This window comes from Miniopterus schreibersii (assembly GCF_964146895.1).
Source record: "Miniopterus schreibersii genome assembly, chromosome: 22".
Taxonomy (NCBI): domain Eukaryota; kingdom Metazoa; phylum Chordata; class Mammalia; order Chiroptera; family Miniopteridae; genus Miniopterus; species Miniopterus schreibersii.
Window position 1 is genome coordinate 3422078 of NC_138124.1, and position 17236 is coordinate 3439313.

Genomic DNA, 17236 nt, shown 5'->3' on the forward strand with positions numbered 1-17236 from the left:
ACCTCAGCCCCGTCCTGTCTGAGACACGGGGTCACCTGGAAGTCTTCACAAGTTTCTCCTCTAATGACAAACTGGTGCCAACAAACCTTGGCTCTCCAGACATAACGTGGGATGATCTCTCCAACCTCAGCGAGAAGCAGGCAGCAAAGGAGAGGGGCACGGGGCTGAGAAGAAGCCCTTGGCTCGTTTGTTCGTTACCAAGTTCCTTCTTTCGCTCCTTCCTTCCACTAGAAAATGTTTCCAGAGTACCTTGTCTACACCAGTGACTCAAGATACTTAAATTAAAAACAAAACAAAACACACACACACACAACAAAAGACCCCCTTTCCTTGGAAAATGTAATAATTACAATATAATTGTTCTAATGTTGGGTCAGAGAAGATGGAGTGACTGATCCTGTCCAGGGAATTAAGGAAGATTTAAAGATTTTACAGAGGAGATAATATCTGATCTAGAGCCCATCTGATTTCAATCATTAGACTTTTCTCCACTCAGCTCAAGAGAAAGAAGCTCAGGACCCCTCTAACAGGCAAAACTCGTATCCCAAAGGGAACGGCCACTCTAAATTCTCACATTATAGTTTAGTTCTGCCTTTTTCAACAGCATGAAGTCTTCTTTGTCTGGGTCCTTTCTGCCAACGTTCTATTTCTGGGACTCAGCCATGTGGCTGTATGGACCCTGCTTTACTCATTTTCATTGCTATGAAGCACTTGATAACCATTTGGCCTGTTTTCCAGTGTGGGGCTATTATGAACATTTTTGTGTACATTATTTGATACATATGAGCATAAAATTCCATTAGCTACATACACAGGATCAGAATTGGGCTTATTATAGTGGGTTGAGACAGACGATAAAGAGATGCACGTATAAAAAGAGTGACAGGGCAGTGAGGTCTGTATGCTACTTCAGATATAGTCAAAGGAAGTTCTTCTGAGGAGGTGACATCTGAGCAGGGACCTGATGAAGAGAAGAGGTAACTGAGAGAACAGAAACTAAGTCACAGGCTGGTAGGTGCCTTACACTGAAAATAAGGAACTCAGAGCTCAGGTGTCATCACTGGTTTGTCTCACAATGCATGCTTGTACAACTTTAGTTTTTAAATTCTTCATAAAGGAATGTCTCCTGTGAGTTCAATAAAATTCACTGCAGGACAGATTTTTAAAAAAGCAAAGCAACTAGAATAGTCAAACAGTTTTCAAAAAAAATTGGAGGACTAATACCACCTCATTTTAAGACGTACTGTAAAACCATGGTAATCAGCACAATGTGGTACTGGTGTCAGAACTGACAAAAAGATCAATGGAGCAGATACGGTATCCAGAAACAGACCCACATACATATGTACAACTAATTTTCAACAAAAGTACAAAGGCAATAGAGTGGAGAAAAGATAGTATTTTTAACCAAGGGTGTCAGAACAACTGTATATCCACATGCAAAAAAAAAAGGATCTTCAACTATACCTTATACCATATACAAAAATTAACTGAAAATAAATCACAGGCCTAAATGTAAACCTAAACCCTTAAAAATCCTAGAAGACAACAGATGAGTATTTCTGGGGGTTATAGAGCTATTACCCTTATGAACCATTTGTGACGATGATGAAATGAATCTAAATTTTACTTTATAATTATTGCTTCTTTCCTAATATGGAGAAAATGAAGATGAGAGGATCATATCCAAAATCCTATTATACCATGTGGCCACCAAGTCCGGAAACAGGCGAAAACATAACAAGTGATTCTTTTGATGATGTACTACAATGCGTGGTGTGATGCTTAGATTTTCATATAAACTTGGCAAGGCCACGGTACTCTGATATTTGGTCAAACACCAGTCTAGATGTTGCTGTGAAGGTATTTCTTGAAATGAGATTAACACTTAAATCAGGAGACTTTAAGCCTCATCCAATCAGTTGAAGGCCTTAGAGAAAAAGACTGAGGTCCCTCGAGGAAGAGGGAAATCTGTCTCCAGAGTGTCTTCAGACTCGAGCTGCCACATCGGTTCTTCCCTGGGTCTCCGCCTGCCTATAGCTTTCAGACTTACCAGCCCTCACAATCACATAAGCCAATTCCTTAAAATAAATCAATCTCCCTCTCCCTCTCCCTCTCCCTCTCCCTCTCCATCCCCTCCCCTCATTCTATCGGTTCTGTTGTTATGGAGAACACATGGTAAAATATTATTTGTTTCCAAACTTTATAGCCACACTGTAGTATGAGAACCCTGAGCACAACCATAAAACAATGAAAATGTAGGGTGTGAAAGGCAAGGAAATCATTCGTGAATATTTCATACTGTAGTTACCTTAACAGCTGCTGCTTAACCCAACCGTGGGTGAACTCTACATGGATGCTGCCTGAAGAATTTAACAATACAGAGTAACAAATCAAGGTCTGGAAAACTGAAAACCAGATTTTCCTAATGCTTCCCTGGTCTCCAATAATTAAAAAGACAGGGGTCTGACTGAAACGACGAAAACGGCTCACGTTAACAAGTAAGTGGATTCTCATTTTGTATAAGGTCTAATTTCCCTTTGACAATTCTCTTAGCAGAAGTTCCTACTCTTTGCCACTGGATATAAAGAGCTAATTAAATCCATTTTAGGATCCATCTATTAAATGCCTTCTCTGTCTAATAGGAGAGAAGAGAGCAGCTATACAGAATATGGGCTGCAAGGGAGGGACTCGCAGGACCTAGGGGCCTTTCTGCTGCCATGGCTTTCACATCGGCTTTATCTCAGATCCCTGGTCTACTCCTTCCCTTCCCTGGCCCAAAGCAGCCCCCCCCTCTGACTCGGAATGGGGAAATCCCTTTGCATATACGCAACAGATAAAACAGATAAAAGAAGGGGGCCCTTAATTCTGTTGTCAAGGCTTCAGTAGTCATCACCTATTAGAAGTCTAAATATGTTTTGCCATAAAACATTGTTTAAGTGGTTGTGAAATGGGTTCTATGATTTAAAAAAAAATGTTTTTATTGATTTTTAGAGAGAAAGGAAGGGAGAGGGAAAGAGAGATAGAAACACTGATGTGAGAGAAACCACTGATTGGCTGCCTCCTGCACACCCCTGACTGGGGATCGAGCCTGCAACCCAGGCATGTGCCCTGACCTGGAATTCAACTGGTGACCTCCTGGTTTATGGGTTGAGGCTCAACCACTGAGCCGCACCAACTGGGCTTGTTATATGATCTTTTAATGAGCAACTGTGGAATAGAAGCACCAGAATGGCATCTATGAGAAATGCATATTGAGTTAAACCAACAGACTAAAAAATGTCTTTGGATCCCAGTTCATTTGTAAGTGGGGTTGCCTACCCTCCAAAACTACCAATATTAGAAACTGATTGTTTGGTACCCTCCTTCTAATAATTATTTTATTTTATCACTACTATCAAAGGAAGATGCTAATAATGATGATGATAAACTGTAGACTACTAGCTAAAAATGTACATATTTTGCTCCACTGTTTATTTTCTCAAAGATTTGGAGCTCTCAGAAAATTCCACTTTCTCTGCTACCAGATACCAAGTCAAGGATTAAAAAGTATCTCTCTGGCCCTGGCCGGTTTGGCTCAGTGATTAGAGCGTTGGCCCGAGGACAAAAGGGTCCCGGGTTCAATTCTGGCCAAGGGCACGTACCTCAGTTGCAGGCTCGATCCCCGGCCCTGGTGGGGGCGTGTGCGGGAGGCCACCAATCGATGTGTCTCTCTCACATCAGTGTTTCTCTCTCCCTCTCTCTCTGCTCCCCCTTCCACTCTCTCTGAAAAGCAATGGAAAAAAAATGTCCTCGGGTAAGGATTAAAAAAAAATCTGTCTCTCTGCTCAGAACAAACAGAACTTTCTGGCAGTCAGCAACATCCCCATCTAAACACCGAAGCAGGAGAACCTTTGTCTTAATCATGGTAGAGACTAGATACGTTGCAGGAGTCTCTGAAGACTGTTTGGTGCAGGAAAATGGCCTTATCCTCGGGGCTGCCTTGCACCACTCCATGTATCTTGGTGATTGAGGGCATTTTACTCACCCCCTGGAAGAATTAGGCCATATTGCAGATCCTTGAGGATCTCATTAGGATTAATGACCATGGAGTATCACAGCTGTCACATCAGCTGTAGAAAAACCCACCACACATTCTATTATCTCGGATTCTCAGAAGGTTCTGGAATATAACACTGGGCTGGTATTTCATCAGCCTATGCAGGCACTGAACTCATCTAGGGTTCATCTAAGATACAACTGTGTGACTTTTCCTAAGGGAAGGCCACTACTCCTAGGATGGCCCTCTCTGGAGCAGTCGCTGCGCAGTGCCCATCCCCTGGAGCCACGCCAGCAGGGTAGAGGCTGTTCTCCGTGTACAAGCTTTTCGCCATCCCTGGTCTGGCCAGAACTACATATACTATGAGCCCAGTTACGCAGGGTGCTGGGATTACAAAAAGAGATTCTAACACGCTAAGTAGCCTCAAAGGTGTTCCAAGTATCCTTTGGCTGTTTGAGGGAGGGAAGTGAGGCCAGTCCAAAGCAGGGTCTGGAAGCTGAGTTGTCCTATATTAACCCCAAACCACTCTGGGAAGCACTTGAAGGTGGCTCTGTCCCGCTGCTGTGGGAGGAGCTGAAGCTGTCTTTTTAAAAGCCCGACTGGGAAGGAAAGATTATCGCTGCTCTGAAAATAAGTGCCGATCATTTCCCATTAAATGAAACATCTGCTCTGGTTGCTAGAATGATTTGTACTGAGGGGCTATTTCAAATGCTGAGTTCTAAATATTTCCAAGTGGTAAAGTTCTGGATATGAGGGTGTTACTGTAGTAAAATTGTCACTGCAGCGGAGCGCAGAGAAAGAGCAGCTTTTAAATTAATGCTGACACTGCCCATTTCTGTGCCTGATACTGCATTTATAATGATATGCAGAGATTCATTCTTTTCTTTCGACTGGAAAATAATAAACAATGTACTGACTGAACTCCCAGCTTACTAGCTGAACTTGAATTAAACACTCTAAATTGCTTGCCCAATATTCTTAGCTTCTAAAGGTATGTGGTTTAGCATATTAAGGCCAGAGACAAAACTGAACAGGAATATCAAAATAGTTCACCTCTTCCACAGTTTGATCAAGACCAAATAATGAAATGGAAACAAAGGTAGCAAAAGAGCTGAGCTATAGGATAAAATATGAAATCCGCCTTACCCACTGCACCCGATGACCTTATTGTACAGGTAGGATGGCAGGCCTTTCAGATGAATGTTGTTATCCACGTACACGTATTGTAGTTCTCGAGATCGACCTAAATCTGGATCAGAAAGAAAAGTACTGTAATTCCTATAACTAAGCACCAATATAAAAATTGCAGGTTTAACTCTCTGAAATTATGTCAGCTGGAAATTTAGATTCTGCATCAGAAAACATGACTGTAGAAAAATTACTTAACCCACCTGGACCGTGATTTCTTAAACTGTAAAATGAAATACCTGGAAATAGAATATCAATTTCCTTCCCACATAAGAATTCTATTGCTTTTAACAACACTTCTTTAAAATTGAGTTTTAGAGAGAGAGGGAGAGGGATAGAGATCGAAACATCGATGAGAGACAAACATCATTGATCCGCTGCCTCCTGCACATTCCCTACTGGGCATGTGCCTTGATGGGGAATCGAACCGTGAGCTCTGTTCCTAGGTCAAAGCTCAACCACTAAGCCACACCAGCTGGGCTAAACACTTTTAATTTAAGAATGAAGTTTGTTATAGGTCATCTCGTTAGTTTCACTTTTTTCCATAGAAAAAATGTTAGACAAATGAAGTCAGCAGGTCAGCCTAAACAAGCCAAGCTCTGCCCCTAAAATCAAGATCACTGGGTCTCACCTCCCCCAGGCAGAAAGATGGGAGGAGGGGTAAGGAAGGGCTAGAGACCAGGCACTGCCTGGGCTGGGGTCTCAGGGAGCCAGGCAGATGTGGGAGTAGATAACTGCCCATGGCTGCAGGGGGGAGAAAGAAACAAAGGGAACCCCAAATTCCAGTCCTCTGGTGAGGTGTGAAGGGTAGGAGGACAAGACTTGCAGGCCAGTGAGTGGGGACTGGAATGGGTATGTACCAGGAAGGGGAAAGGTGAGAAAGAGGATCCGGAAAGTAGGGTCTGCAGCAGAAGCCAGGAAGAAATAGAATCCAGATATTTTCCAGAAGTAGCTGGGCAATGGGAGAGCAAAGCCTGGAGGAGGATTCGATGAGAAAACAAGACGTAAAGTATTGAAAGTCACCTCTGGCCAACATCTGCAGCAGAGACACTCCAAGGGTCAAGATCATCCCTTCCTGTCTACTGCATGCCCGAGAACGTTTACTAGGCTTTCCTTCCCACTCTAGGCATTCACTGGGCAGGGCTCTTTGTCTTCACTGTCCCAGAACAGGGTCCTCAGCAGCCTTGCTAATCCTCTGCTCCCTGAAGAGAGACTATCATCTGTGAAAATTTTCCTAGAGCTCTGCTTGTGAAAATAGGAAACAGGCAATGGGCTGAAGGAGATCCATTCCCCCTGGTCCTTTGGTTTAGAGAAGACAAAGCCCCAGACAGCTCAATTAGGAGCCTGAAGTGTATTTATATTTCAAAAGAAAAACCATTTCCCCATTACGGACCTTTTAGGCACTATGACAGACCTTGAGGATATAGATATGAATACAATTTAAAACCTATGAAGACAGACATGAAAGTGATAACTGTAATACAATCTGACCATTGCTATTAAGAGGCTTTATAAAATCTTACAGGTTCACAGATGGATCTGGACAATTTGTTACAGAAAGTGGGAAGGGGGTTAATATGTGATTGAGGGTAAGAAGGGTTCTTCATGGGAGAGGGTAGAGAGGGTTAACATCACACCTCCTTTCCACGTTAATCTTGTCACAATAATCCTGCCCAGACTAGCCGGGCATGGCTCAGCGGTTGAGCGTCGACCTAGGATCCAGGAGATCAGGGTTAGATTCCTGGTCAGGGCACATGCATGGGTTGTGGGCTGCAGCTGATCAATGACACTCTCATCATTGATGTTTCTATCTCTCTCTCTCCCTCTCCTTTCCTCTCTCTGAAATCAATAAAAATATATTAATAATAATAATAATAATAATAATCCTGCCCAGAACAAGCCCTGGAACAAGTTAAAAAGAGAAACCAAAACTGGGAGCTCTGGGGGCAGGCAGTGAAAGGGGAAGTGGCTACTCATAGAGAGAAAGAATTACTGGGCTACTGGCTAGAGGTGCTCTTTCCAGTGTGTGGTTTTTCAATATCTAAAAAACAGAACAGGCAGACATGGTATGTGATTTCAGGAAGTCAGTCACAAAGGGCACTGTGGCTTCCTCTTTGCTCTCTCCCTGGGACCACTCATTCAGGAGGAAGACAATTTCCTTGTCATGAGTGCAGCTTTCTGGAGAGGAAATGAGGTCTCCAGCCAACACCACGTGGGTGAGCCATCCTGAATGGCAGATCCTCCAAGCTGCTTGGCCAAGCTCCCAGGTCAAGCCTTCAGATGACTAGAGCCCCAAGACTACGTAAATATCTCATTCCTGCTCCAAATCTTGCCCATTGATTTTAGCACCCATCAACGGATCTTGTTTGCAAAAATTATTTTAGGGTATTTCTCTAATGGTAATTCCCCCTGCTCTAGCCTGAAATCAACTACTTCTCCAAGGAGCCTTAATTCCTCACAGTGGGGTATGGTGTTTAGAAACCAAGCTCTGAGTGCTATTTGTGCTCATTACTACAGGGGTGCCACTGCTTCTAGGATATTTTAGAGGATGGATTTACAAAACATTATGTATGTATACTATCCCATGTATTCACGTACATGTATGTTGGAGGTGTACCTTCAGCATAGATTCCTAGAAGTGGACTTGCTGGGTGAAAAGGTACGTACATGTGTAGATTCTTTGGTATTTCTCTCCAGATTCTGGGGTATATCAATTTGTATTCCTTCCAGCAATCTAAGAAAGCACTGGCTCTCCCATAGTCTCACTAACTTTTAAAATACATTGTCCTATTTAAAAATGTTTGTTTTTCTGCTAGGTGAGAAATGATATCTCAGCATTGTTTTGATCTGCATTTCTCTAATTATGAGTATGAACATTTTTAAATGTCTAAGGGCCATTTTTAGCTCTTCCTGTGAATTGTCTGTTCATATCTTATGCCTATTCTTTCACTTATTAGTCACCTGAGCACAGCCTTTGTTTGCACGTATGTTAAATAGCATAATAGTACCTAGTCCCTCAGCCTCACCAGGTTATGATAACTGAATGTGAAAGTAAGCTGCAAAATTTAAATCATTATACAATATGTTTTTAAGCATAAGAATATATAATTACCAAAATAATGTATACTGCTACACTAGTAAGCATATATAAATATGTTTACTGGTATAAAAGGCTATTTTTTCCCATAGATGAAAAAATATAGCTGGAAATACCAGAATCCACTTGCATTGGAAAAGGCCTCAGAATTACACTAAGAATCCCCATTCTGGATTTCTTCACTATTTCTCTGATGTAAACCCAAATTCTTTCACCACAAATAGAAATCTTCAGACTTTAAAGGCGTATGGAAAACTGGAATAATTAAACACAACAAAAAACACACTACACTGATAAAACACAAATAAGCACTCAGCTCGGATTTGCCTTTTAGAGCAGCCAGGGGGCTCAAGGAAAGAGTCTTCCCTTGAGTTTAGGAAGCGGTAAGGAGTGTAGGATACTCATTAATGGAACACAGCCTTGGAGTCAGATGACTGGGATTTGAATTCTCATTGTTTTATTTACAAAATGTGTGTCCTCAGTTTCCCCATCTGTATAACAGGGGAAGTAACGCTGTCTCTTACATTTAGTGGGAGTTACTAACAAAGTTTATAAATTATCAAGCAGAATTCTTGGCACACAGCCATCTCCAATATATGGCAGTTATTAGTATCCTCATTATTATTAATAAGTGACATATTTGGGAGTGTGCCCTCCAGTAGAAGGTCAATTAAGGGAGAATTCCCTTTGGCATGCAGCAAAAGGTACTGATGCTCTTCTGTACTTGTGCTTCACGAAAGGAGTTGGAGGCAACAGCCTCTAGAGACTGTGATTCATCCACTTGAGCCAAGGACACAAAATGGGACACGACAGAGGGAGCACATCTCTCCTCTAATATACACGAAAGAGCTTGTGCAAATTAAATGAGGCTACATGCAAGGACCATAACACAGAGTTAAATAAAAGCTGACACTTGCTACTTCTTACAGTTAGACTTCCCTATCCTAGCTTTATAGGAAAAAATGAAGAGTCGATAATTTAAATATGAGTTGGTTTAGATCTTATCTTGGGTTTTCAATATTCCAGAGACTTCTTTTTGCATCTCTGTGTCTGGGGAATGCCTGTTTTATATAGTATGCCCACGATGGAATGAACTATTTTCTATTGGGGCTGAAAGAAAACGTCAGTCGGCTGTGCTCAAATCTATGGCCCATCAGCCAGTATACCACATGGACGTGAGTATACAGATGCTTAAACTTCCCAAGTTATAGAGTCGCATATAGAGTAAGAAAAAGCAGTATTAAGGTGACACAATGTAGTGGGCTTTGGAGTCAGAGCTGAGTCTGAATCCTGGCTTTCCACTTGCTAACTGCTTCACGATGCTGGGGGAAATTCAATGCTCCACGCCTGTTACCTCCACTGTGACATGGAGATAATAAAACCCATGTCGCAGGCTTGTTATGAAGATTTAACAATGTACATAATGCCAGCTTGATCCTTTGCCTACTCATTGGTGCTCAATACATCTTAGTTTTTACCTCTCTCTTCTGAATATAAAGAGAAAATCACAAAAGAGCACAGAATTATAAAGAGAACCAGGCAACTCTTGCTTTAGCTGACGCAGCACAGCCTGCTGGCGAGGCTGAGACACCTAACACCCAGCAAGGTCACAGGCTGTACAGGCAATGCGGTGACAACCTCATGAGAGCGTGCTCTCGGCCAGAAAACTGTCCTCTGGCAAAACCTCAAGCACAACGGAATGGCCTTTTTAATCACATTGAGGCTGAAATATAAGTATTTTTTGCATGGAAAAGCTTTGAGTTATTTCTTCTATTCTTGAAACAGGAAATCTTCACACAATAATTAACTTTGGAAGATGCCATTGATCTACCAGCTAATGAGCTCGTTTGCTTGCTTCTTACTTAAGACTTTCCAAGTTACACAGTTAATTTTAATGTACCGATATCTTGCAATAAACTAGATCATGCAATAGTACTTTTCCAAGTTCCTGTGCAAAAATGCTCAGTATGTGAACTTTATGAAGCCAGGAAGTGAACATCTGCATAGATGCTAAAGCCACAAAGAACTTTTTCATGTGGCTTTTTAAAGTGCTGTACTGTGTCTGAAATGTTTTCCCTTTTTCCTTCCAGACTCTCAGATCAAAGTATTGTTACTTACAAATTAGCAAAAGCGAGCAGTCTTGCACAAACTCCAATTCTTTTTTATTCAACTTCAAGGCTCTGGCATATGCGGTCCACATGGCTGGGGATGGAACAAAAAGGTCCTGTGTGCCTGGGCTCTTGCTTTTTAACTACACTGTAAAAGCGAGCCCGGAATGACAGCCTGGGCCAGGACCGAGCAGGATCTGTTTACCGCAACCTGACCAGGGTGAACCTCACTTCTTTTATCAAAAGATGAATGATGGATTCTCTTCAAAAAAATGATGGGGCAAGAGAAACCACAACACCAAAGCAATAGACCAAAATAGGTTGTTTAGAGTGCTCTATCAATATTATACCAATTATCATAGTTTGATAAGTCAGATCTTTTATTAGTCATAATTACATTTTTAATTCCTATATAATGTATCTTCATAAAGAATTTAGAGTAATTTACAGTGTATTCAAAAAATGCTTTAAGCTAATTTAAATTACCTACATGATGCCTTTTATAAAGAGAACTTTTCAACCACGTTTTCAGAATAAGGATTTTTTAAGTGCAGCTTCTTCAAATATATACTCCACTAAATCTTCTACATAATCATAATCTTTCCGATCTATTCCACTTTTACAAAATAATATTTCACAGTGAACTATAATTTAATCAGATGCTTCAACAACTGTTAAAATAAATGGATTTTGTCCGGCCAGGCGTGGCTCAGCGGTTGAGCGTCAACCTGGGATCCAGGCGATCCGGGTTCGATTCCCGGTCAGGGCGCATGCCCGGGTTGCGGTCTAGGCAGCCCCATCAATGACTCTCTCATCATTGATGTTTCTCTCTCTCTCTCCCCCCCCCTTTCCTCTCTCTGAAATCAATAAAGATATATTTAAAAAGAAAAAAAAAAAAGGATTTCAATGAATTTGAATGACTGGCATGTCCCTTTGCTGTTGGTGTAAGTATGCAGTTGTCAGCATCTCTAAATCAGATCCTGTTCCACAGTCCAGGTAATAAACGCTTACAAGCAAAGGGCTAGACACTTGCTAGGTGCTTGAGCTATAAAAGTGAAGACACACACAGTTCCAACCCTTTCTTACAGTCCAGGGAAACAATCAAAATAGTTCATATTGATTGAGCGCTTATGTAGTATTTATGAGTGATACAAGTGTTTTAAATGGATCTTATTTCATTCTCACAAGAGTGCTAGGAAGTGGGTATTACTATTACCCTGTTACGGAGCCTTATACAAATGAAAAAGCCTTTTTAAGCCCAAGCTCACACGGCTACTCAATGGCAGAGCTGGAGTTGGAATGCAGGGCTGCTACTTCACTCAGATGTAAGACAACCTCCCTCAACAGACCACTTCCATTGAAGCAGGGCATTCCCACCTACCTAGGAAATGACACTACTGAGTGGGCTGTGTGGGTGCTGTGGGTGCCCAGAGGGCTGGAACTGGGCCCAAGCATCCAGGTGTGACATCAGGAGGCATTGCCAAAGAGACGAGTGATGAATAAAACATCACTCAGCTTCCTTTAAAAGCCCAGATCACTGTGAGATAGTCCTGTCTTATAGATTCAGGGTAGTAATTTCAATAAGTGCCAATAATTCCTTCGGAGGAGGCCAGAGAAGGAGACTTCATGCTGCCTAGCACAGACTCGGGAATTACAAGAGCATCTCTCCCTGCACCACGGCAGCCAGCGTGGACAGCAAAGTGGCTTCACTCTGCATCTTGAGCTTGTTGCTCAGCTGGACTTGGACCTGTTTCCCACCCCTCAACCGCCCCCCAAAATCTGAAGAACTTCACTGAAAACTATAGAAGCTCCGGATTCTTGCTTTAAAGTCAACTGACAATGTCTTCCAGACTTTACTATTTAAAAAACTCTTAAGTTCCAGAACCAAATCAACAAAAACTGTCCTGGCAAAGATTCTGCTCATGGCGGTAGCCCTCATACTCTTTATTTTGCTAAGTGTCACATCTGTACCTGTTAAAGAATGACACTTCCCTCTTCCCCTTTTCAATTGATATTTGAGAAAACAGGGTTAGCTTTTTCTTACTAATCGCTCCCTACACCCAAATCCTACTCCAAAACTTAAGAGAAAAACATACATTTGTCCATTTAAGGCTCAGCTACTCTTGGTGGACTTTCCTCGTGAAACATTAGCTTAGCCAATACAACATAGTAATCTATTGTGAAAGTCAATATTATTATTTAATATTAAATAATCCTATTAACTCCCTAAGGAAACCTTAAGGCAAAGACCTGATGTGATGAAAGAAAAATGAAGCAGAAGTTACCATCAAGATGTGGAGAGGGTCAGATGAGCAAGCAGCACCAGGGTGAGGAAAAGAATTTTTGCTACAAATACTTGCAACAAGAGCTCAAGAGGGAACATCGAACGTCCATTTTCTTAAAGAAATAATCATTCCAGAGTTATCACCTTACTCCTGAAACAAAGTCTGTCTGGACTGAAATGAATAGAATAATTGCTATTTTCCCCCTTGCTTTTAGTAGTTTTTGAACCTTGTGTTCAAGCCCTTCTTTTCACTTTCATCCTTATGCCTTTGATTAGGGCCTGCCTGACAATCCCTGCAGAACACGAGACAGAGCACAACTTGAGTGGCCTCTTTGGGTCTCTCCTTGGAAAAATCCTTTTCTTTGCATTTTCTTACACTTTCAGAAGCCCAGAGGTAAGTCACAACTCTGAGAGCTATTTAGTGTAAAGAGCCATATTGAACCAACAACAAATACATTGCAGGGCTCTATTAAACCTCACAGCACTAGGCTCAAGTGGTTCATTTCCCCCTTCTCAGTGAAAGTCAGAACAGTGGATAAAGCCTGTTTGTGGATTAATCTGTCACTCAGCTGTCATGGGATAGTTATAATAGGGGCATCCTTTGTTCTTAGAGATGCATCTTTTCATCTTAAAAAGATGAAAAGAGTGTTAATGATCTAGATGGTATTACAAGTGACTTAAGTCACCCTTACATATAGCTCCTATCATGGCTTTCTGAAGAGGCCACAGTCTGATATTCCTTTAAGAAGGCCCATAAAACACTGCTTTTTCTCCTAAGTCAAACTTCTTGGCAAGAAATGGGATTCAGTATGTAGCCCCCAAAATAAAATTCCTACTTCCAGTCACTGGCAGAGATATTACAACGCCCATTTCATAAGCCTTCAAGTTGCTCTATTATGCTCGTGGAATCGTGGTTAAACATGGGGACCTTCCATTTGAAGACCTGAGTTGTGTGTTTACACATGGTATCGCCAACTACTGTAAAGAGCAGCCCTACTGGCTAAGTTTCCAAGAATACGCCAGTTCTCTGAGGAAAGGCAGTGAATGAATTTGTAAAGAAATGGATGAGACCACGAGAGAACTGCCACATGAGGCTGCCCAGAGAAGGCTCCAAGAGATGAGAGACAGGATAATCTGTGACGATGAGGAAATTGAAGTTGATGGAAATACTAAGTCTTCTCAGTCTTTTGTTTTTGTTTTTGTTTTTTAACACCATGAAGGTGGACTGGGAAAGGGAATTCAATTCTGTCTTCGGCAAGAGGATAATTAAGTCCACAGCTGTCCTTCTATGAAGCTGGTGCCCTTGAGCCCTTTCCTGGACCTCCTTGACGAACCCAAGCTGGCCAACGCTAAGGACTGTCCGGACAGAGCCAAATGAAGCACGCACTGTGACATGGGGAAACCAGGCTAGGACCTGGGTCTGAGGATTTGGAACCTGGTGCTTGTTCCTATATAATTGTTCTCTAACATTTATTTTTTTAAAGCCTTTTATGTATGATATTTCTCTCGCTTGAAAAGACGCTCTGATTTCTTTGAAATGTAGCTTCCTTCTGAAATGGTTTATTTTATTTTGTTAATTTCATGAGTATAGAATTTAATTATATTTATAGAAAAGTAATCTTAAATTAGATAATTATTTGTTATTACTCAAATTCATTTTCATGTCTCCAAGATAGACATATATATATGTAAAATATATATAATACATATGTGTACATATACACATATTTCAATTCCCTTCTCAGAGTAAATCACCTCATATCTCAGATTTTTATCCCTAATCAAATTTTTAGCACAGCTTTCTTCTCTAAATTGTAAAATTCAAAATTGAGATAAGCTTTGTTTCCTGGGTAGGATGCCTTCTTCATTGCAAAGGTAGGTTTAGAGAGGCAGCCCCTCAACATAACAGAATGAAGAAACAGTTCCTAGTCAAGGGACCGAGGGCTTTCCATCTTAGTCTCCAGCCTCTCTGCTTTCTCATATACACACGCTCACTTACCAAGTGGCAAAAATGCAAGACGGTTTCCAGCCATGGAGAGCTCGTTGAGGCTGGGCAGCTGGCAGAGGTGGCGCGGCACACACCACAGCCGGTTTCGGTCCACGGTGAGGTACTGCAGAGAAAGGCACAGGTGAAGCCTCTCGGGTAAAGTTAGCAAACGATTGGTAGAAATGTCTAGTGTCTGCAGCTCCTTCAAATCGCCAACCTCTACAACCAAAACCAAAATGAAGATAAATCGCATCCTGATGAAATTAATTGAGTCGATTAAATAAAATGAATCAATACTTTAACAGTTCAACCAAATGCAACCAGTAGCTGCAGCTATTTCCATAGATGCGAATGCTGAGGCACGGGCTTTGGGCCTAGCATGCAAATAATCCAACCGGGTAGGTGTCTTTAAATAAGCCAGAATTTTTTTAATGGAGAAAGTGCTGGCATAGGAAGAAGGAGAGACACAGTGGGGGGACAGGAGCCAGAAGCCTGTCACTATGGCTTCTGCTCCTTGATGAATCAAAAGTTACTGGGGCGAGAAAAGACGAGTCACGTCAAGGTATCTGGTTTCTGCTCCTTTTGTGACTTTTACTGATCAAAGTAGATAGTAGGAGACTTAAAAACATAAATTATAGTATTCCAGTAGGAACTAAACAGAAACTTCCTGGACTAAGGTGTTTTTGGAAATTTTTACCACGGTAAAGATTACAACGATAAAATGAAATTACTGGTAAGCAACATTTTTAGATATTGTCCAGCCATGTGACTTCCTTTTATAAGCCCACTCAAAGTGTACATATCCTGTGACGATTGCCTTAATTCCACCCAAATGAAATCCTTCTGTTTAATATTCCCTCATTGTCGATGCCCACATTTGTAATCTGTCCTGTGGTGAGTACAATTATGTCCTTGTCAGTGACTAAACCACAAGTGAGTTCTTTACGAGGCACTCTGTGCTTCTCAGGGAGAATCCCCGTGGAGCACCTCTGAACAGAGGACCCTCTCCAGGGCAGGGGCATGTACTCTGTCCCAGGACAGCACAATCCACTCGAGTCCCCACAGGAAGCTCTGTGAGGACAAGTCTAGCTCTTCTGCACCGTGGAACGTCCAAGGTGAAGACCGCTGTGATGCCCTCTCCCCACCTTCTCCAGCCCTGTCCCTGTCCCATGAGCTCTTCCTCCCAGGTTTAGGGCTTCCCATGCTCCCGCCACTAGACTGTACCCCACCCCCGGGGTGCATAATCCAGTTTGTTCAAGGCTCAGATTAACATTAGGAATGTCTTCTCTACTGGACAGAAAATCTACTGCCCTCTTGATGCACAATGACACAGATTATTTTTTCTTACTGCTACAGACCAGGGGTTGCAAACGACAGCTCACAGGCAAAGTCTGGCCCATGGCCCCCTTCTGCACTGCTCGAAAGCTATGACTGGTTTTTACATTTTCAAGGATGGTTAAAAAAACAAACCAAAAAAACCCAGAAAAAAAACATGTGACAGAGACCCTATGTGGCCTGCAAAGCCTAAAAATGTTTACTATCTCACTATTTACAGAAAAAATTTGCCAGTTTTTGTTAAAGATGTACTGTAAACAGGAGCATTTTTAATAACTGTTTTAAAATAAAATTAATACAAGTACAAAATACATGAACTTCTAATTATGTTAAAATAAAAAAGTAACACAAAACTTTTCAAAAATAAAATTCTTCATAAAAGTTAAAAATAAAATGTATATGAAAGCAAAGTTTTAAAAATTCCATATATTGATTATCTAGACATTAGAAATAAGAATAATTATTCCTGGTATAAATTCATATCATTTAATCGGTTTCTTAGCTATTTTTATTTCTAATAATGTGTTACTGCATTTTTCTAAAGTCTTTTTTCAATATGGTATTATGTTTCTTTTTAATAAAATTGTCTATAATTAATTTTATCCTTAATAAGTTTATATTACTGACACCTTCAAAAATATTCATTGATATGTCATCTTGAAATTAATGAAGTATTACTGATAGAGCTACAATGAATTCTTTTTGGAATATTAGTCGAATCCTACTCTTTTTGGCGGTCTCCCTGTCACCACACTGTTCCCCAAGGAGTAAACATCAGTCTGTAGACTTTCTTTCCTCAGAGAGCCTAGAATAACCCTAACTTCACAGTTGTTCGCACTGTTTCCTTTTATGCTAAATCTACAATACCTTAAAACTTTTCAGCTACTTATAGAGTATCCTGAAAATTTCATTGCTGCCACACAGTAATTACTTACACAAAGCATAAAAATAACATTAGAGTGCAATTTCGAAAGGGAAAGCAGTAAGTTCCCTCTAAATCATCGTTCGCGGCCTATGTGCACTGACCTAATCTAAAATTTAAATGGAATGGGAAGGAAGCCACCCACTCCATGCCAAGCCAGTGACCGCAGAGTCAATAACAAGGCTTGGTATTTTTCAAGCACTGGCTTTTTCCGGTACCACTAAAAACAGCTCTAATTTGAGCTCCAAAGCAAACCAGGTTAGGGAGAGCATCCAG

The 17236-nt window shown here is 41.3% G+C and overlaps 1 protein-coding gene across 2 annotated transcripts in view; it reads right to left on the reverse strand.

The window, feature by feature from the left end:
* Positions 1–17236, reverse strand: part of LRRC28 (leucine rich repeat containing 28) — a 58004-nt gene that overhangs the window by 11432 nt on the left and 29336 nt on the right. The window contains exons 6-7 of one of the 2 annotated variants that reach the window (XM_081124523.1): positions 14716–14922; positions 5186–5288 (exon numbers count right to left, since the gene is read on the reverse strand). In XM_081124523.1, the coding sequence (XP_080980649.1) occupies positions 5186–5288; positions 14716–14922 (310 nt within the window). The remainder of the gene's footprint in view (positions 1–5185; positions 5289–14715; positions 14923–17236) is intronic. The other variant, XM_081124524.1, reaches the window with a different exon arrangement.